Source organism: Onychostoma macrolepis, chromosome 01 (assembly GCF_012432095.1).
Source record: "Onychostoma macrolepis isolate SWU-2019 chromosome 01, ASM1243209v1, whole genome shotgun sequence".
Taxonomy (NCBI): domain Eukaryota; kingdom Metazoa; phylum Chordata; class Actinopteri; order Cypriniformes; family Cyprinidae; genus Onychostoma; species Onychostoma macrolepis.
Genome location: NC_081155.1, coordinates 474,896 through 497,898, shown reverse-complemented (window position 1 = coordinate 497,898; position 23,003 = coordinate 474,896). Strand labels below are relative to the sequence as shown.

Genomic DNA, 23,003 nt, shown 5'->3' with positions numbered 1-23,003 from the left:
AAGCTGAGCGAATGTGGCGGAAGACAAAACTTGAAATTCACTATAGCATCTATAAAGACAGCCTTCATGCTTTCAATGTGGAACTAGCCACAGCTAGACAGACCTTCTTCTCAAACCTTATAAACAGTAACTTAAACAACTCTCGCACTCTTTTGCTACTGTGGAGAGACTGACAAACCCCCTAAGTCAGATTCCCAGTGAAATGCTCTCCGACAGTAAATGCAATGAGTTTGCTTCCTTCTTTTCTGAGAAGATCAATAATATCAGAAAGGAGATTGGCATATCCACTTTTGCAGAGGTCACACAGATTCGACCGCAATTTCAAAAAGAAGTGACTATGTCTGTTTTTGAAGAAATTGATTGCAAAATTTTGAAAGAAATAGTACAGCACCTTAAATCATCAACTTGCTATCTTGACACACTTCCCACATCTTTTTTCAAAAGTGTGCTTGACTGTTTAGAAACAGATCTCTTAGAAGTGGTGAACGCTTCACTTCTTTCTGGGACTTTTCCAAACTCCCTGAAAACTGCAGTTGTTAAGCCCCTTCTGAAAAAGCGCAATCTTGATAACACAATGTTGAACAACTATAGACCAATATCAAATCTTCCGTTCATAGGTAAGATTATTGAAAAGGTAGTTTTTAATCAGCTGAACAACTACTTAAACTTAAATGGATACCTGGACAATTTTCAATCTGGTTTCCGAGCACATCATAGCACAGAGACAGCACTCATTAAGATAATAAATGATATTCGCTTCAATTCTGATTCAGGCAAAATATCAGTTCTGGTACTACTAGATCTTAGTGCTGCGTTTGATACGGTTGATCATAACATACTTCTAGAGAGACTGGAAAACTGGATCGGGCTTTCTGGGATGGTACTTGAATGGTTCAGGTCATACTTAGAAGGGAGAGGTTATTATGTGAGTATAGGAGAGCATAAGTCTAAGTGGACGTCCATGACATGCGGAGTCATGGCTTGCACCGCTCTTGTTTAGCCTGTATATGCTCCCACTAAGTCAAATAATGAGAAAGAACCAAATTGCCTATCACAGCTATGCTGATGATACCCAGATTTACTTAGCCTTATCTCCAAATGACTACAGCCCCATTGACTCCCTCTGCCAATGCATTGATGAAATAAACTGTTGGATGTCCCAGAACTTTCTTCAGTTAAATAAGGAGAAAACTGAAGTCATTGCATTTGGAAACAAAGATGAAGTTATCAAGGTGAATGCATACCTTGACTCTAGGGGTCAATCAACTAAAAACCAAGTCAAAAATCTTGGGGTGTTTCTGGAGACAGACCTTAGTTTTAGTAGTCATGTCAAAGCAGTAACTAAATCAGCATACTATCATCTCAAAAACATTGCAAGAATTAGATGTTTTGTTTCCAGTCAAGACTTGGAGAAACTGGTTCATGCCTTTATCACCAGCAGGGTGGATTATTGTAATGGTCTCCTCACCGGCCTTCCAAAGAAGACCATTAGACAGCTGCAGCTCATCCAGAACGCTGCTGCCAGGATTCTGACTAGAACCAGAAAATTTGAGCATATTACACCAGTCCTCAGGTCCTTACACTGGCTTCCAGTTACATTTAGGATTGATTTTAAAGTACTTTTACTCGTTTATAAATCTCTAAATGGCCTAGGACCTAAATACATTGGAGATATGCTCACTGAATATAAACCTAACAGACCACTCAGATCATTAGGATCGAGTCAGTTAGAAATACCAAGGGTTCACACAAAACAAGGGGAGTCTGCTTTTAGCTATTATGCCGCCCGCAGTTGGAACCAGCTTCCAGAAGAGATCAGATGTGCTAAAACATTAGCCACTTTTAAATCCAGACTCAAAACTCATCTGTTTAGCTGTGCATTTGTTGAATGAGCACTGTGCTATGTCCGAACTGATTGCACTATGTATAATCACTTTCTATTCTTAAATGTTTTAAATTTCTTTAAAATCAATTTTTAAATCACTTTGTTTTTATTGTTGTGATTTTTATTATTTTTAACTTATTATTTTTAATGACTATTTCACTTCCTTTTATGTAAAGCACTTTGAATTACCATTGTGTATGAAATGTGCTATATAAATAAACTTGCCTTGCCTTGCCTTGCCTTGATTCACGCGATCTGATGAGCATTAGCTCTCTGTGTGTTTACTCCTCCATGCTCGCGCTGTGACTCTCTGAGACCTGATTGGTCCGTCGCCTGTCAATCATAACTGTGTCTCATATCCCACCCCGTCTGTTCCTGTCACATAGGGGTGTGCGATACTGCAAATTTTGGTATCGATCCGATACTGAGTAAATACAGGGCCAGTATCGCCGATACCGATTCCAAATACCGATATTTGTCATTAAAAAAAAAAAGATACATTTAAATGACCAACAACAATTAAAAAAAATAACAATACTAAGGTTGATGTGACTAATATTATATTCACTTTAAAGCTTTGCATGCAGAGGAGCCCAGAACATAAAAGTAATGCACAGTTTCATGTTAAATATTTCCTCCCATAGAAAAGAGTTATAAAAATAATTAACGTGGCTTAATAAATTAAGAACGTAATAATAAAAGACAAAACTCAGTATACACCTTATTAATGTTGCAAACTAGATATAGGCCTACAAGTTAGCATATGTCCAGAATATGAAAGCAACTCTCAAAGTTTTCACATTATGCATTTTCCTCCCATAGAAAACCATTATAAAGAAAAGTTTAACTTAAGTGGCTTATTGAATGAAGTGATATGAAAAAGAACTAGGCCTATTAAACCATAACTCGTTTAGTATTGAAATGATTTTCTTATGTTATGTACATACTGTATTTTCTCTTTGTTTTATACATACTGTAATATTTGTTTGTTATAATTGCAATAAAAATAGTATATGGTTTGTATGTGATTTTCTTGAGATTTAGGGGATTTTGATAGCAGTAACAAATATGTACAAATTAAATGCTAATTTGTGCAGCGATATAAAAGGATATAAATAGCTTATTTTAACAACAGTAAACGATCAAATTCCACATGTGATCGCAAAAGGAAGTTATTACAAATACTCGATGGAGGTTTAAAGTGAGTTTTGTGTAAAAGTACTAATAATCTCATTAATTGTCTTATGTAGCTTGATGCTAATGTTCAATAACTTTCTAATTATATGTGTAATCAGCAACGTCACTGTCAACCTACTACATTTTTTTCACAATCGATCAAAATGGCCAAGTATTGTTTTAATATCATACTTACTTGCGAATGTCCACTGAATGTCCAATGTAGTGTGATTAATTGAATGATGAAGTCCGAATATAAAACCAACTTTACCCAAGTATGTTAGCTCTAATGCAGCTGCAGAACAACAAACAACAACAACAACAAAAAACTTGTCTCTTTTAGACTTGCACTCTATTCATTTACTGCTTGTTTTCTTTAAAAAAAAAAAGTAGTTTTTCTAATCTTTTTGTATTCTATCTGTTTTTATTTATTATGCAATTAACAAAAGCAAAAAAGGCCTCTATTCTTTTTCTATTCTATCTGTTTTATTTTTTATTTATTATAAAAAACCTTGCTACGTGCACTGCGTTAAGCTAACTGGGACTTGTTATATAGCACTTGCATTCTTGCATTGCTCTTTTGTTGATTTTGATTGCTTATTGTCCTCATTTATAAGTCGCTTTGGATAAAAGCGTCTGCTAAATGACTAAATGTAAATGTCAAATAATGAAAATAATCCATATGAAACCAACGCGAGGTACAGTCTTTCCCGTCTGAGCTAGGGTTGCTACCCGTCCCTTAAAATACGGATTCGTCCCGTATTTAAAGGTAAAATGATGCGTCCCATATCAAATCAATACAGGACGCGATTTGTCCCGTATTTTACAAAGGCCAACACATATTTGAATAAACAAATAAGTATGCTGCACTGTTTATAATACTAATAGTAATTATAATGAAATGAATTTCATAAGAAGTATTAGAGAAGCTCATTTGCGCTTGATTGCATTTTGGCGTCTTTGTTTCCATAGTGACAGAGTCTCCAGAGCGCGCGCTGTTAAAGCCCTTTCACGTGAGAGCAGCACGTGCTAAACCTGCGTGGTTTAAAAAATCTAGAGCTCAAATCTGCCCTTTGAACACAAGACTCTCCAGATGTAGGGCTGAATGGGAAAGTTATCACTGGCACTGTCCAGTAACTAACAGCGGTGATCAGTAACAAAGTAGCTTTACTTCGTTACTGTACTTAAGTAAATTTTTCAAGTATCTTTTACTTTTAATTCACTACATTCCAAAGCATAATATCGTACTTTTTACTTAACATTTCATAAAACATACCGTTACTCCTTATATATCACGTGCTCCGAGACGCAGAAGCGGTGTCTGATTCATGAACAAAATGATTCTTTTCAATGAACCTGTTAAATCGGTTCGCAAATCGCAACAAACGATTCATTCACAAATAGGTTTTTGTAATCACGTGATTCTGATGACGCGCGAAATGCAGCTGGAGGGCAGGAAGTGATTTTTCTCCATAGGAATCAGTAGCAGAAACTCAGAATTCCTGTTTTGTGTTGTTTATGAATGCTCAAATCACAAGGAGCTTTTATCGTGTACGAAAATGTGTTGTTCATAAGAGGGGAAAAGTCAAGAAATTGACCGAAAAATGCAGGAAAAAGTGGCTTGTAAACCTGCGTCTGCGGTCGGGAGAAGCGAGTCAGATAATGCTCGTGAGTGCAAATGGTTAATATAAGATATAATAATAATATACAACACAAATATAGAACACAAAACATAACTTTTTCTGTATCAAAGAAATCCATAAAGTCAGTCCTGTCACACAGGAAATTATGATATAAAAATGTACTATTAGAGGAAATATTGATGAATTAATCTCTTTAACTGTGTAGATGAATGTGGGGGTATATATATCCACTGCTATGTTTTTGTAAAAATCTCCTATGTAAAGGCAGTTTTTTTACAACTATACGAGTGCCTGGCGGGTATTCTGTGATTTTTGTGTACTACAGTTGACTGAAAAGTTGCTTATATTTCTTATAGGAATTACAAAACCATGTTAAATACAATCAGGGACATGTGACCGATAAGAAAATGCTATTTATATCAAAGAAATTTATAAGGTAACCATTCTAACATATACAAATTTGTCTGTGACAGGGCCTGACATTTTATGGGTGAAATGCGTATAAAAATGTATTTTAATAAATCATAAAAACATGCTGAGATGGCACGATATGCGTTTTACATAGTTTAACATGTCCTCCATATGACTCAACGTTCAGATTTAATAATAAGATAATTTTCTGGTAGAATGTCGCACAAATCAGGGCCCACTGGTACAACCTGCACTGGAGCCCCGCAAACCCCAGCTACGGCCCTGACCATACCTGGTGGTGGTGGGGGGATGGGTGTCCCTTATTTTGCCTTGCTGAAGGTGGCAACCCTAGTCTGAGCTCACCTATAATGTGATCAATCCCAGGCACATCGCATGCTAGAAGATAATCATCCACGCGAAACCAGGCTTGAGATGCGCGAATATGTGAATGCCCACATCACCTCCGTAAACAAAGAAAGATTAATCAAGTTCATCTCGGCTTCTTTTCGCTTTTGGAAGAAGACGCCCTGTGAGGAATAAGCCTTGAATTTACCTCAGAAGAATGTGATGCGACACGCAGCTTAATCCAGCTGAGTCATTTATTTTTACTTAGGCTTATATTAGTGTTACTGTGACATAAACTTGTACACATTCACTTGTTGAACTTTTCCCAAACTATAATGCCAGACTAAAATATGTAAAGTGTCGAGTGCAACATTTTGAAATATGATGGGCAGCCTTTCACTGCATCTAAATGTTGTAGGACTCATCTGCATTTTAGCTCACATTCTCTGGTGATTTATTAAAGGGCATAACTGTAATCAAATTACATAAATGTAAAACGTAACGCGTTACATTACAGCGTTACCAGGAAAAGTAATAAGAATACAGTAACGCGTCATACCGAACTCTGGTCGTATTAAAAATATTTTATGGCATGACACCCAGATCTGGTACTTAAGTAAAAAGACAGGTTTTTATGTGTAGTTAACAGATTACACTATTTGGCTACTTTGCCCATCGCCCACTATAGATCAACTAACATAATCTATAAAGGAGCAAAATGCATTTACTTACACATATTTGGGAATTGAGATGCATCACGTTTGGGAATATTTCGAATAAAAAGGAAAAATTAAATAAAACACGAGCCTATATCAGTTATACACGCGTATATGTATATGGCAAGCATGACGAGACAAAAAAAAAAATGAGTGCATGATTTGTCCCTGAACTGGGCAAATCATGTTTCTCTTTAAATCTAGTGCTTTGCACAGGTTTCTGTGATGTTTGTTTAGGTAATAGAAGATATCTTTAACCTGAGAGAAAAACAAAGTCTATGAGATGAGCTCAGCAATATAGTCAAACAACAATCTGTTTGTGTGTGTGTGTGTGTGTGTGTGTGTGTGTGTGTGTGTGTGTGTTTGTAGACATACACTTTCGTGGTCCCGCTGTCATCCTGATCTCTCCTCCATGATCCACACTATAAACACACAAACACACATTAATGTAGATCTGCATCATTCACACACACGTTCACTATTTCAGTATTAAGCCAAAAGTATACTTCACTTTTCACGCAAACACGAGGGATAGTGCACAGTGCGTGTGATGCAAATTTTGTCATCAGAATAGTACACGCACAACCCGATATTTGTAACATGTGCATTTAATTATTTTTGCAGTAATCAGATGTTCCACAAGGTGTCAACACTGACCTGGGCCATGTTTCACAGTAGAAACTGAAACTAAAGAGACAGAACAACAACAACAAAATAGCGGAGACTGAAACAACAACAGAGGCTCACAATGACAAGCGCTTGTGAGCGAGAGGGTATGGGATAGCCCAGCTTTGGTTTAAAATAGTTCAAAAATATTTGGGAAAAATAGAGCAGACAGAGTTAGCTAACAGTCTCAGGTGCACACAGTACGTAGTAGTTTCGTTTTGTGTGAAAACATGGGGGAAATCTGGGAGGTATTAAAAGAGTGCTAAGGGAATTATACAAATTAATGAATTAATTATATGAAAGTACCTCTGAAGGTTCTGACTGTCTTTAGAAGAGATTCAATGACATTTTGTTTTCATCTTTGCTCCATGTAATACCTAATAAAGTAGTGTTCTTAACCTCTTTGTACACGGAGGGAAACAGCTGTAATTCTGCTGCTCCATAAGCGCCACCTGGATTTACACAGACTTACATTCACGTTCAGCCTGTGTGCAGTTTTTGTCTGGCCAAAAATAGATCAAATTTGCATTCCCTTCTGTAAATTTTGACCGGTTGATGAAAAACAAGCTTATGTGGATTCTGCACATTTAAACAATTTGGATAAGGCATTTAGAATTATTCATGGAGCAGATAAAATACATATGATCATTTATTAGTCAATTATCATTTTGACTTAACCCTTTTCTTTATTTAAAGGCTGAAATGTGACGTTTACCACTTTATGAAACTTTTTCAAAGCTTTATTTGAACATTTCATACATGCTAGTAGATAAAGAGTTGTCAGTCATGTTGTCATTTAAAATCTGAATATCATTAGTAAAGTTATTGTTTTAGCGTCTATGCAAACAAAAAGTAATTTTATTTATTGTTTGTTGATTTTAAATAGAAAACTTGGTGAAACAATTTATGTGCGAGTACTTTTTGAACATTTCCAGTACATTTTAACAATACGATGATAATACTGATAACCATGATAATTTAGTTCACTATAATCGTGATAAGAAATTGTCATACTGTTACATCTCTAGTTCAACTGTATGCATACGCTAGCGCAGAGTTTCCAAACCACTGTGCCACATACTAGTGTGGAAAATTATCAAAAACTTCCTGTCTCTTTTATATTTTGTTATTACTATTTTAATCAGTGCTATTGATCATAGTAATGTCAGTTTGTGGGTTTTACAAATATTTAACCAATGAAAAGCATTCAAAAGAGCTTGTGACTAAGCCTTGTAATGCCATTGGATCCTCAAACTGTCAGTCAAACCTCATAACGCCACCCGCCGCCATTCAGAATGAAGCGCCGCAAGCGCATTCTGAAGACAGACATCCACTTCTTCGCAATGTAAGGGTAAATAAAGAACTGATGTTTGAATAAGTACAGCATTTTCTTTACTCTAGAAACTGTCTGTAAAGGCTGATGTTCTTGTGTGTTTGAAGAGTGGAGAAGAGTCTAAGCATTTGCCATCTATTTGTAGCCAATACACTTTTGTATGTTTTAAATATCCTACGGAGCCCCTAAAGTGATATTTGCAAAAATGAAGACTTTCGCGTGCGCACGATAAAATTTCTTCTGCCTACAAAGATGAAAACGAGCATGGCTGCGCATGAATTAGCCTAATTGAGATCCATTTTGTAATGATGTGCGATCTGACATTATCAAGTACGCTATATCACAAAATCACACACTTTGATTTATTAGTCTATTAAAACTCAACATTCCAGGCATTCTAAACTGTAGACGGCAAAAATGCTTCTCTATGCTTTTTATATTTATATAATTTAATATAGTTAACATAATCTATATCACACAAAGAGTACCGTTTTTCTGCATATATAAGCATGGTAACACATTTAATAATCATTTTATACAAGTTCAGTAAAGCAATAAGTGACTTACATTTTAGACATAATATTGCTTGTTTTTGCTCATTTTGCCAACGAAAATAGTTCCAAACAAAGATCACAGCACTGTTTTGCGTCTCTGAGCAATGGACTCGGATAAAAATGATTCAATGATTCACTCATTAACACAGTCAAATGCTTTGTTCCTGAATGAATCAGTCGTTTGAATGAATCGGTTGAATCTCAATGACTCACTTATTAACAGTCACTTGCTGCCACATACTGGCAGTTTTAATTTCACATTTCGACTATTTTTTCATGTCTTAAATTATTTTAAATATCAGCATTCAAAGTTTTATGTTAAAAACAAAACATTAGGCCTATTTATGCATCTGTAGTTTAAATGCATCCATGTCCCCTCTGAGATACGTTAAACTGTGTAAATACATCTAAATGCCATTTCAGATGCAGATTCCAGAAATGTTTTCTTATGTTGGAATGAAGGACATTAAGTACCGGATGAAGTGCTTCTTATTCATACCCAAAAATACAAAATGGAAGAAGGAGTTCAAACTGAACACAATCTTGCTACTCAAGCTGTGTATGAACATTTATATATATATATATATATATATATATTTGCTTCTTTTCCATTTTGCATTTACTTGTACTTTTACTTTTAATACTTAAGTACGTTTAAGATTTAAAAAATACTTTTCGTACTTAAGTACAATAAATATCACATACTTTAAGACTTTTACTCAAGTGATATTCTAAACGGTGACTTCAACTTCTACCAAAGTCATTTTCTGGTAAGGTATCTGTACTTTTACTTGAGTATGGCTTTCAGGTACTTTATACACCACTGTAAGTACTTTTCATCTGTAAAATTGCACGTTTGCACATTCATAGTTCCCTTTCAGTCATGTCGGTGACTGACGAATTGTGATAATAATAAACTTTATTTTCTATAGCGCCTTTAAAGCTACATCTCAAAGTGCTTTACACAGAGAAAAGAAAAAAAAAAATGGCAATAATAACTATTAAAAAGTCAAATGAACTTCATACATAAGACACAAAAAATTACTTAAAAGCTATTCTGAAAAAATATGTTTTAAGAGCAGATCTGAAAACACTAAAAGATTCTGCCTGTCTGATCTCAGAAGGAAGAGTATTCCAGAGTTTTGGTGCACAAGAAGAAAAGGCCTGATCACCCATAGATCGTAAACGAGTAGGAGGTACCACTAAAAGACCAGAATCAGAGGAACGGAGATCGCGACTTGCAGTATAAACATTTAACAATTGAGACAGATATTGTGGTGCCAAACCATGCAAAGCCTTATAGGTCAGCATGAGAATTTTAAAATCAATCCGAAACCTGACAGGTAGCCAGTGTAATGACTCTAAAACTGGAGAGATATGCTTGTTTGTCCTGGTCCTAGTCATGATTCTAGCAGCTGAATTTTGAACTGACTGCAGCTTACTTAAGGTGGTTTTAGAAACCCCAGCAAGCAAGGCATTACAGTAATCAATACGAGAAAAAACAAAAGTGTTTATCAATTTTTCAGCAACCGAAAGGGGCAGAGTCTTGTGATGTTTCTGAGATGAAAAAATGATTTTTTTAACTGTCTTCTGAACATGAGGATAAAAGGTTAGATTAGTGTCAAATATCACCCCCAGATTTTTTAATTCATTTTGAAAATCTAAAACTGTACCTTCCACTGTTAAAGCTAACGTACCAGTTTTACTAATTTCATGGGGTGTGCCCAGATCTCTGAGCTGAGATCTAAATGGGACCAGCACTCCCATTATCTGTAGCCAGCATAATGTCATTAGTAACTTTCTGTAGGGTTTATACATAGATATAATTTAATTTAGCTCAAAGGGAATCATTTATGATTTTATAGGGAATTTGAACAGTATCACTGTTTTGCGGCTGATCACTGAGTCGGCAGCGATTCACTGAACGAGCCGTATAACATTACTTCTGCACTGGATATTCAAATCCAAAATATAGTGAAAACTATTAATAAGCACAGTAACAAGATCGATAGATAAAGACATTAACTTGTAAGCACAAAACACAAGATACTCTTTTTTTTTATATAAATAAGACTTTATTTATATAAACCTAAGACATAAACTAATCTAACACATGAACACAAGCATTCACACATTCACACGTTGCAGAAAGAGAGATGGGATGAGTTTAGAGAATGAGAATGTGAAATCCCAAGTTTATAGCAATATGTGCTATTGCATAGACCTGAACAACCATCAATCACTTAATTAACCCTCGCATTGAGTTTCTCAATGAGGCTAAAATTTATATTAAATGCACCAGCTCAGAATCTGGAGGTTACTTGCGTTGCGTTGCCTTTGTGTTAAGGGATTCCCTTTTGTCGTCCTCGTCGTTGCAGGAAAAGGGGGTTTCCAAATGCTGATTGGCTGGAAGTTCAGTAGTCGTTGAAGGGATGTCTTGGGCGTTGGCTGAGGATGTGGAGTTGGTCTGGTTGAAGTTTTGAGGCGGTCACAGGCTTGAGTTGAACTCGGAGACAAGGCGTGGCGGCAAAACTTAAACTGAGAACACGAAACTCACAACGGAAAAGAAACTAAAATAAAAGAAAGAAAGAATGTAACGAGACTAGGTGGTTTTTCTTCTCATCGTGGTGTTAAGTAGCAACTGGCCTGTAGGCCAGAGCACGCTCAAAGAGCACTAAAAAGCAGCATCAAAACGCGGTGGCAAAAGAAGAAGAGAAAAGGGCGAGAAGGGCAGATTTGATGGTGTCCTGAGCTTTTAAACTCGGCTTTTGGAACACCTCCCATTTGGTGTCTTGACCAATTAGATAGGCTATTTTCTTAGCTAGGGTTGTTCCTTCCATCATAAATCAGCACGTTATCAGTCACATGGTCCGAATTTTACACACTCTGGCAAAGTATACTTTTGGATGTAATTTCTATAACCAGAATATGATACATTTGACAAAGAATCAATTGGAAGAAACATTTCAAGCTAGAATTGTCAAGCTCATACATACCAAACACGAATAAACCTTAAAGTCATTCAATAGTTATTAAAAAGACATACATAATATGTGCTTAAAACATGATAGTCTAATGTGTGGTTACATACATAATATAGTGTTATGCCTAGCAATGTCCTTTTAGGATGATTTTATGTGCATATGAAAAAGAAAGTCTCTGTGTAGTTCTATGTAAGACATAGGGATATGTTCGGTGAAGACCAGAGAGAGGTTAAAAGGTCTCCTAAAGAATTTCAGTCTCAGTCTTTGTCTTGTATGTGTGGGGGGAAAAGTCCATCTAAAGCTCGTGATTTCTCTTGTGGAACACATGTGATGGCCATCTCTTTGACCATTAACCTTGATTATTTGTCCCAAATTTGACGATCTCCTTCCGGCATTGTACTTATCAATAAGTATTCTTTTGTCTTAATGTCGCGAGCTGTTCTGTGAAAGAGGCTTGTTGGTTAGGCTTCCTTCAGAGGTCGGAGCTAGGAATCTGATTTATGACGTTGTCCTGTTTTCTTGGGGCCTCTCGCGAATTTCGGCTCCTCAAGTTTCGATGTTCTGATCGAATCTTAAATTTGTCTTACTCGTTCTGATCCTACATTTCAATAGAGCAGATTTGGTACTGTGAAGTTTTCTGAATCCTTGCTGAAAAGTCTCATATAGTGAATTAGATTCCAGAAAAGAATGTAGTTGAGTAAATACAACCTTTTCCAAAATTTTTGAAATGAAAGGGAGATTAGAAATTGTCTACGGTCTAAAAGATAAGATTTGAACCAGCTTAAAACAGTGTCAGTAACACCAAAATCGGTTTCTAAGCGAGTAAGTAAGAGAGCGTGATCGACTGTGTCAAATGCTGTGCTTAGATCTAGAAGAATCAGAATTGAGAGACAACCAGAGTCAGCAGCAATCAACAGATCATTAGTAACCATAACTAAAGCTGTTTAAGTGTTGTGGAGTTTCCGAAAGTCAGATTGGAGGGGTTCAAAAAGGTTGTTATCACTGAGATGATTATGCAACTGAGAAGCCACAATACGCTCCAGGATTTTAGCTATGAAGGGAAGATTGGAGATGGTCCGAAAATTATGAAGATTACCAAAATCAACAGAAGTTTTTTTTTTTTTTTGGGGAGGGGGCAGGGGTTACAGCAGTAATTTTAAATGCTGCTGGCACCACTCCACAAGACAAAGAATAATTTATTATATTAAGAACAACAGAGCCTAGGGAGGCAAAGCATGATTTAAACAGCTGAGTGGGAATAGGATTAATAATGGAAGTGGCTACTTTCATTAGAGAGACCTCCTTGCTTGGAGAAGCCAGATCAAGAGAAGAAAATTTAGACAAAGGTGTGCCAGAGAAGTAAGAGATGTAACAGGAAGAGACGTGTGACTTAAGTAATGCATTTGCGGGCATTTTCAATTTTAGAACTGAAACAATCAAGATATCTATTACAGAGGTGTGCAGAGACAAACACATTGGAAGTACTATAGCCATTGACCAATTTGTTAATAGTCTGAAACAGTTCCTTCCAAGCTTGGTGGTGTACACTAAGACCAGAGAGACGCCACCTACGCTCCAACTTACAACAAGCTGCCTTCATCGAGCGCAGCTCATCAATATACCAAGGAGCTGAGCGTACAAAGGCCACTGTACGGGATTTCATTGGTGCAAATGAATCTAAACCAGATGAGAGGACTGTAATTAAAAAATAAATTTTGTCCTCCAAAGGGTCAGATGGCGAAAAACAGCTTAGTGAGGATTCGACAAAAGCAGAAAAATCAGGAAGATCAATAGATACCCATTTACTATAATTAATAGTTCTAGACAAGGGCATATTCAAATGAGACAAATCCACATTAAAAGGTATTGCCAAATCGTCAGACAACCCAAAATCAGAGGAGAATAACTGTGACAGAAATGACCCATTGGTAATGACCAGATCTAAAGTATGACCCTTGATATGTGTGGGGCAGTCCACCAGCTGCTTTAAATCAAAACAGTCCAATAGAGAAAGAAAGTCCTGGTTCATAGTAGAGTCATTTTTATCTATACGAATGTTAAAATCCCCCAGGTATCTTGCCAGAGAGACCAATCCACTTCAAGTGTAACTAAACAAGCCAATGGACATTGGCATGCGGTATTTCGCATCTGGCTGCCACACCCCGGAGGTGCATGAGGAGCTCACTAGATCGTGGAAGGCACCTTTTACTGCCCGAAACAAATCTTGTGGCTCCTCCGCCCTCACTACCCTCGATGGTGGGGCCACTTTGGGGTACACGGGCATCCCCTCGGTGGAGCAGTCTGTGGCCATGCAACTATTTCCAACAGCCGATACCACTCTGCGGGGTCTGTAAGTATTTGTCAGGTCCAATAGAGAAAGGTCTAACTGGCAGTGCTTACAGAGCCTGTGGGGAGGTGGCTTCTGCCCTCCACGCCATGGCGGTACTGCAGGTCCACCAGGCCAGAGCCCTGAAAGTCCTGCACGAGGGTGGTCACGACCTGGCGGTTCTACATGAACTACATGCTGCGACGGCCCTCGTGCTTCGAGCGACGAAGGTGACCGCGCAGTCTCTGGGTCATGCGATGCCCATGCTAGTGGTCCAGGAGCTCCATCTCTGGCTGTGTCTGGCCGACATGAAGGAGCATGAGAAGGTACAGTTCCTGAATGCTCCCGTGTCACAGACCGGCCTCTTCGGCGACGCAGTCGAGAGCTTTGCCCAGCAGTTCTCAGCAGCACAGAAGCAGACTGAGGCGATCAAGCACATCACGCGCCGAAGGAAACCTGCTGCCCTCTGCGGCCGCCCCTGCTCCCGCACAGCTGCAGCAGCCTTCCACCAGGCAGTGTCGTGGAGCCAGTCGCAGGCAGGACGCCCAGCCCATTCAGGCCCCCGCCAGACCTGGCGGCAAGTGCAAGAGGCCCTGAGACGGGCGACCCAGAGATGGAGGAGACTACTCATCGGGAGATGGTGACCGCACCCTCCCCCAGAGGAGGGCCGGGTGGACAATCTTTTGTTTCATTTTGGTACCCAAAACTTCAATAAAAGAGCGGATTCCTCAGTCTCTGGGTCTCAAGAGGAGGAGAGTTGCGAACTGTGCATCATGGGATTGCATCCCTCCTCCTCTCTCGCCAGTGGGCAGCAGTGGGTTGCCCAAGAGCACCCCTCCTGCCCATTCGTGGAACCAGGTAAGGGCTGTAACACTCAAGTCCCCGCTTCAGGTCATTACACGCTGGGCTGTCACAAGCCTCGAGCCGAGTTCCTGCATTTTCTCCCACACGAGGAGGAATCAGGTGAGTGTTACACTTCAAACCCAGAGCCCGCCCCCTGCCGTCACAGGCCCCGGGCCGGGTCACTGTGTTCCACCACGCTGCCCCACTGCGGGTACGTCGTTCACCCCGTTGGTTCCACTGGCACGGTCTCTCTGAGCCTGGCTAGCGCTCCCCAGTCCGTCCCGGTGGCTCCTGCAGACCATCTGACTCGACTACACGATTCAGTTCGACCAGCGTCCCCCCAAGTTCAGGGGCATCCGGTTCACTTCAGTCAAGGCCGTCGATGCCCCTGTCTTGCATGCGGGAAGGATGCGATAGAGCCGGTCCCTCCAGCCGAGGTCAGGGTTTTACAGCCCTTACTTCATTGTGCCCAAGAAAAGCGGTGTGTTACGACCGATCTTGAATCTGCGAGTTTTGAACCGTGAGCTTATCAAGCTGCCGTTCAAGATGTTGACGCAGAAATGCATTTTCAGGTGCATCCGTCCCCAAGACTGGTTTGCAGCGATCGACCTGAAGGATACGTACTTTCATGTCTCGATCCTCCAGAGACACAGGCCATTCCTGCGATTCGTGTTCGAGGGTCAGGCATATTTGTCGCCTCATGTCTTCACCAAAGTAGTAGAGGCAGCCCTTGTTCCCTTGAGAGAACGGGGGGTGTGCATCCTCAACTATCTTGACGACTGGCTCATACTCGCACAGTCTCGTGATCAGTTGTGCGCACACAGGGATCTTCGGGTCAACTGGGAAAAGAGCAAACTCGTGCCAACACAGAGGATCTCTTTTCTCGGCATGGAGTTGGATTCGGTCAGCCAGACAGCACGCCTCACCCAGGAACGTGCTCAGTCGGTGCTGAACTGCCTCAAGACTTTATCAGGCAGGATGGCCGTCCCACTGAAATTTTTTTCAGAGGCTCCTGGGGCATATGGCGGCAGTTACGGCGGAGTGCCCATGGAGCAGGTATCCAGGCATGCTGTGGTATTCACAGATGCCTCGGCCTTCGGCTGGGGTGCCACGTACAACGGGCACGCAGTGTCAGGGGTATGGACGGGTCCCCAACTGCATTGGCATATCAATTGCCTCGAGTTGCTGGCAGTACGCCTTGCCCTGAGCTGCCTCAGAGTGCGCCTTCGGGTCAGGGATGTTCTGGTCGGCACGGACAACACTGCGACCGTTGCGTATATCAACCGGCAAGGTGGTTAACGCTCCCTCCTCTGGAGTCAGAAGCATCTGAGGTCCCTTCGTGCCATCCACATCCCAGGAGTGTTCAATCGGGCAGCCAACGAGCTATCTCGAGCTGCACTTCCAGGGGAGTAGAGACTCCCCAGAGTATCTCCAGAAACCAGCCACTGCCAGTGGTTCTACTCCCTAGCCAAGGCAACGCTCGGCACGGATGCACTGGCACACAGCTGGCCCCGGGGCCTGCGCAAATATGTGTTTCCCCCAGTGAGCCTACTAGCACAGGCACTCTGCAAGATCAAGGAGAACGAGGAGCAGGTCCTGTTAGTGGCTCCATATCGGCCCAACAGGACCTGGTTCCCAGAACTCATGCTCCTCGCGACAGCCCCTCCCTGGCCAATACCTCTGAGGAATGATCTGCTTTCTCAGAGAGAGACGGGGCACCCTCTGGCACCCGTGTCCAGACCTGTGGAAACTCCACGTGTGGCCCCTGGATGGGACACGGAGGTTCTAGGTGACCTACCCCAGGAGGTAGCGCTCACTATTGCTTCAGCTCGAGCACCGTCCACTAGACGGGCCTATGCTCTGAAGTGGAACCTGTTCGTCGAATGGTGTTCCTCTCACCATGAGGACCCCCAGAGATGTTCGATCAGAGCCGTGTTTTCCTTCCTGCAGCAAGGGTTGGAGCGCAGGCTGTCCCCCTCCACCCATAAGGTTTACGTTGCTGCTATTTCCGCCCACCACAACTCGTAGAGGGGAGGTCGGTGGGGAAGCATGATCTGGTCGTCAGGTTCCTTAGGGGGGCCAGGAGGTTAAATCCTCCTAGGCCTCCCTCCCTACCCTCTTGGGATTTGGCATTAGTGCTAAGAGCCCTTCAAACTGCCCCCTTCGAGCCTTTGCAGTCAGTTAAGTTGAAGTTTCTTTCTATGAAAACCCTACTCCTGACTGCATTGGCCTCGATCCAAGAGGGTGGGGAACCTGTTGGCATTTTCGGTCGACATATAATTCAGTGTTACATATGTAACCGAGACATTCTTTCTCTTTTCTCTATATTTTGTACATTACTTCCTAAAACATTTGCGCATTCATAATTCTATTTGATCTATTTTTTATTAACATATAAATAAATAAATATATATATATATATATATTTTTTTTTTTTGATAATTATTACTTTATTTCAGTCAGGTTTTCAATAACTGCTGTTAGTTTCGTTTCATTTTAGTTTTTAATTTCTTTCTTTCAGTCTTTCTTTGCCTAAATGCCTTTATTTTCGTTAAACACAGTTCTTAATACAACATATTTTACTGTTTAAACATTTATATAATATTTCTTACAGTTAAACTCATTTAACAAGCATTTTAGAAATAAAATTAAACATTTAATCTTCATGAAAAGACAGATGCGGCTCATTTGTGACTGACATCGCGTCACTTTAGTTTGCTTTGCATAAAATAAAATGATTTAGAGCCGTTACATCCAAGGATGTATTTAATGTTATAATTGTGTATATGTGTGTTGGATGTGTTCTGTTTGTTCCTTCTCTCTCTCTTGTCACGATGTCTGTGGTGATGTCTGGGGCGACTGGATAATGACGGGAAGGAGTGGAAATATAAGAAGACGTGGATCTGTGGAGAGGGGAGAGAGACTTTCTTCCATCCGGGCCATTCTTCCTCCTGTTTGCTCAGACTCATGTGTTTCTGAGTAAGTGAACTCAGGGATTTGTTGCGCTCTTTAACAGAAAGAGACTTGTAGTTGTCTAACACTTTTTGATTATTCCTATGTTTTATGTTAGGTATGTCAGTTTAATTTAACTTAATTTAACACACCAATTTAAATTAATCTATTTTAATTTATTAGTACTTCTTAAGATAAACTTAAGATCATCTAAGTGTACTCAACTGTGCTATTTTGAGACACCATGAATATGAACTAAAATGCACTTTTAACATACTATCTCTGCATTTAAAAAAAAAAAAGTTTGTAATTAAACTTGTAGTACACTTGAGTGTACTAGTGTATGAAAGATGGATTCAAGTGTGCTACAAGTGGTAACTAAATACATTTTTTTAAATAAAGAGATAGTATGTTAAAAGTGCATTTTATTTCATATTCATGGTGTATCAAAACAGCACAGTTGAGTACACTTAGATGATCTTAAGGTTATCTTAAGAAGTACTAATAAATTAAAATAGATTAATTTAAATTGGTGTCTGTGTTGATTCTGGGGTGGGATGTTGTATTGTCCAGGTTCTCTCTACAAGTTTTTTTTATTTTTTTATTTGTGTTACTGACTCTCCCAACCCTAGATGTAACAGCAAAGAAACTGTTTTATAGATTAAATAAAACATACACAAACCTATATTTCACCAAAGAAATGCAAGTCGGTGGCACTGAGACCCACTCTCACCTGAAGAGAATGCAAAATAGCTGCGCTCATTAGAACCGCTGGGTTGTTGAAACTATACAGTACTGTCCCAGGAGCTGGTTTACACAAAAACAATGAGATAAAGAGAGGTGTAACATGGGCTCTTTTGGGCTCGTTGAAGACCAGTCGTGCCGCTGCATTCTGAATCATTTGTAGAGGTTTGATTGTATTTGATGGAAGTCCAGCCAGAAGAGCATTGCAGTAGTCCAGCCTAGAAATGACAAGGGCCTGGACAAGAAGTTGTGCAGCATGCTCTGTCAGAAAGGGCCTGATCTTTCTGATGTTGTGTAGTGCAAACCTGCAAGATCGAGCAGTCTTTGCAATGTGCTCTTTGAAGGTCAGCTGGTCATCAAAGATCACACCAAGATTTCTGACCGAAGTTGATGGGGTAATTGTAGAAGTACCTAGCTGGATGGTGAAATCATGCTGTAGAGTCGGAGTGGCAGGGAAGACAAGAAGCTCAGTCTTTGCCAGGTTAAGCTGTAGGTGATGTTCTTTCATCCATGCCGAGATGTCTTGCAGGCAGCCTGAGGTCTGTGCAGCTACCGTTGGATCATCTGGTTGAAAAGAGAGAGAGCTGTGTGTCATCAGCATAGCAATGGTAGGAGAAGCGATGTGCCTGTGTGATGGGACCCAGTGATGTAGTGTATGTGGAGAAGAGGAGGGGTCCAAGAACCGATTCCTGAGGAACCCCAGTGACCAGTTAATGTGCTTTGGATACCTCCCCACCCCAGGCCACCCTGAAAGACCTACCAGTGAGTCAAGTCAAGTCATCTTTATTTATATAGCGCTTTTAACAATACAGATTGTGTCAAAGCACTTAACAGTGTCAAATTGGAGTATAGACTGTCAGTAATGTATAATGATAAGATTAAACATTAAACAAAATTAAACTTGCTTATAGAACAACCACAGGCTCAGCACCCGCCTACATGCACTCACTATTAAGAATCTACATCCCCTCCAGAAGTCTGAGATCTGCTAGTGAGCGACGCCTCGTGGTACCATCACAAAGAGGCTCAAAATCACTCTCCAGAACATTCTTGGTCACCATTCCTGGCTGATGGAATGATCTTCCCACCCATATTCGGAGTGCTGGATCCCTGTCAATCTTCAAGCAACAGCTGAAAACTCATCTCTTTCGACACTTGACTTCACCCTACACATAAAAAAAAAAAACTCTTTCTCCTTATTTATTCCTTCCCTTGCTAGCTTGTACTTATTTGAACAATGCCTGAGACTTGGTGTTACAAGCACTTCGTTTGTCGGATTGCCTCTTCAAGATGAATCGCTTTATGTATTCCCCAAATTGTAAGTGCAAAATGTAAATGTAAACACTCAATTTTCTCAATTTTCAGTTAAAGGCATTTCATTAGTGAATTCAGAGAAGTCATTGTCTAGCTCAGTTTAGTTGAAATAGTATCTGTGCAACCAAATTGATGATAATCGCTAGAAATTAAGTGTCCCCAACTGAGCAAGCCAGAGGCGACAGTGGCAAGGAACCAAAACTCCCTCTGTGACAGAATGGAGAAAAAAAACCATGGGAGAAACTAGGCTCAGTCGGAGGGCCAGTTCTCCTCTGACCAGAGGAAACCTGCAGTTCAATTCCAACCGCAGCCATGTCAGATTATGTAAAGGGCTTAAAGAGAAAGGATTCAAACCAGCGAAGTGGAATCCCAGTGATGCCCAGTGATGAGAGGGTGGACAGGAGGATCTGATGATTGACAGTGTCAAAAGCGGCAGATAGATCCAGCAGAATGACGACTGATGATTTGGAATCGGCTTTTGCAATTCGCAGGGCTTCAGTGACTGACAGTAGCGCAGTCTCAGTTGAATGGCCACTCCTGAAACCTGACTGTTTAGCGTCCAGTTTGATGTTCTGTGAAAGAAGCAATGATACCTGGTTGAAGACAACCCGTTCGAGTGTTTTCGCTATGACTGGAAGGAGAGACACAGGTCTGAAGTTTTCTGTCAGAGAAGTGTTTAATGTAGGTTTTTTGAGCAGTTGGGTTACCCGAGCCTGTTTGAACGCAGTGGGGAAAATGCCTGTGAGGAGGGATGTGTTGATGATGTGTGTGAGTGCCGGTGAGAGTGTAGGGGGGATTTCTTGGAGAAGGTGTGAGGGGATTGGGTCTCGAGGACATGTTGTAGGATGGCTGGAGAGGAGAAGTTTGGATACTTCCACCTCAGTGAGGGGACAGAAGGAGAAGATGGGAGTTTTAGCAGTGGATTTGATTGGTTGGAGGTCGTGTGTGTGTGGAGGTGAGAACTGACTACTGATTGTTCTAGTTTTGTCTGTGAAAAAAGTGGCGAAGTCATTATGTTATAGAAGTGGTGGGAGGTGGTGGAGGGGGACAGAGGAGAGAATTAAATGTTCTGAAGAGATTATGCGTGTCTGGAGTGTATGAGCGTGAGAGCAAAGACCGATACCTACTCAGGTCCGACGGATCGTTTGATTTGCGCCATTTTCTCTCTGCCGCTCTGAGTTTGGTCCGATGCTCACGAAGAACATCGGATAACCAGGGGTTAGAAGGGGCAGCCCGTGCTGGCCTGAAGGAGAGAGGACAAATGCTAGAGACATGTCCCTTCCAATATCCAGCGACTACCAAATTGTCCCTAGCAATAATTTTGACGAAACAATTAAATATATGTTTTTGTAATTTACGATGCATCTGAAATACCATTGATATTACCTAAAAAGTTAAAGTAAATACGTTGGAAAACTGCGTGCTTTCAAAGATGCAGATTTAAAACATAGGCAGAGTAAGAACAGTAGCACACCGGACCAGAAGCGCAGTGCGTTGCCAGCACAGCATTTGGAACAAATCACCCGGTTCAAGACAGCAGTCCAAAACAGTTAGAATAAAAGTTCTAAAAAAAGGTATTCTGCTCTCATGCCCCCACCAATATCAAATGCAAATCTACGCAATCCGCAAAGATGCATTAAATCTGACAAATCATTTTAATAAAGCATGTTTTAATCTTTAAGAATATTTTAACACATTTACCGTACCAATATATAGGCCTACTTTAACCCATTTAATCCCACTGGTCACAATAGTGACGTAAAAAAAGTGCAAATTGCCACATGATCAGAGCAGTTTATTTCCTGTTTGCACCTTGAGAAGATGACTGCATGAAAGCTCCAAAACGAAAGGCTAGTAAATTGTTAACAAAGATATGACAAAGATTTTTGGTACACATTATCTTTAGGGTGTCTAGTATAATATTTGCATTCGCATATATTTAGTTTTGTTGAGTGTGGTCATAGAGTGAGTAAACATGTTGATGGTCACAATAGTGACCGGTGGGATAACAGTGACCTTAGGTATACAATACAAATCCAATTGCAGTTGCTAGTGAAAATGACAATAAAATGTTGCAATGACAAAATATTGTACTAAATTAAAAATTCAAATTACAAAAAAAAAAAAAAATACAATAATGATGTTTTAATACTCGTAGCATTGATATAAAAATTTGATGTTATATTTTACAAAAAAGTACATTTTGAAATGCTTGTGATAGTTGAATTTTTTTTGTTTTTTATCTCAGTGTTCCTATCAATGTTGCATATGTTTTTTTTATGCATAACAGTAACCCTAGAATGTGATCAAACAGTTTAAAGTAGCTGAGCTAAGATATATAACAATTTTTATGACTGCAGAAATATGTGATTTCAGTACTCACCTTATCCCACCGCTCACAATTGTGACCAACTATAAAACAATTTTTCACACACTTTTCAAAAAAAATTAAAAAAAATAATTATTGATTATTTCAAAGGGTTACTAATGGCACATCATTTTTGATATTTTCATGTCTGGGAAAAATTTGGGATTAAACGGGTTAAATGCCAGTTATATATGTGCGATGTCAGTCACCTAGCAGCAGCATCTGTCTTTTCGGGACAATTAAATGTTTCATTTTACTTCTAAAATGCTTGTTAAATGAGTTTAAATGTAAGAAATATTGTATACATGTTTAAACAGTAAAATATGTTGTATTGAAAACTGTATTTAACGAAAATTAAGGCATTTAGGCAAAGAAAGAAAGAAAGAAAGAAAGTCAAAAAATGACAAACTAAAATTAAACGAAACTAACAGCAGTTATTGAAAACATAACTGAAATAACTTAATTATCAAAAATAAATAATAAATATATGGTAATAAAAATATAGATAAAATAGAATTAGGAATGTGCAAATGGTTTAGGAAGTTGTGTACAGAGAAAATAGAAAGAATTATGAATTATAATAGCAGTTATTGAAAACCTAACTGAAATAGGTTTAAAACATATATATATATATAAAATAAATATAAATTTTCGATTGTCTTTTAAAGTTTTATAATAAAGATAATAGAAAAAAATAGCTATATGATAATTAAAATATAGATAAAATTGAATTGTGAATGTGC

At 39.5% G+C, this 23,003-nt stretch overlaps 1 protein-coding gene and 1 pseudogene across 3 annotated transcripts in view; both read right to left on the bottom strand.

Moving 5' to 3' along the window:
• LOC131524708 (NACHT, LRR and PYD domains-containing protein 12-like) overlaps nucleotides 1-23,003 on the bottom strand; it is a 183,473-nt pseudogene that overhangs the window by 59,000 nt on the left and 101,470 nt on the right.
• The window catches only part of LOC131524461 (tripartite motif-containing protein 16-like), a 50,122-nt gene that overhangs the window by 16,550 nt on the left and 10,569 nt on the right, over nucleotides 1-23,003 (bottom strand). The window contains exons 2-3 of one of the 3 annotated variants that reach the window (XM_058751721.1): nucleotides 21,020-21,135; nucleotides 6,552-6,598 (exon numbers count right to left, since the gene is read on the bottom strand). In XM_058751721.1, the coding sequence (XP_058607704.1) occupies nucleotides 6,552-6,598; nucleotides 21,020-21,051 (79 nt within the window). In that variant the 5' untranslated portion in view covers nucleotides 21,052-21,135. Of the gene's footprint in view, nucleotides 1-6,551; nucleotides 6,599-18,360; nucleotides 19,143-21,019; nucleotides 21,136-23,003 lie in introns of those variants that run through there. The other 2 variants (XM_058751638.1, XM_058751798.1) reach the window with 2 other exon arrangements.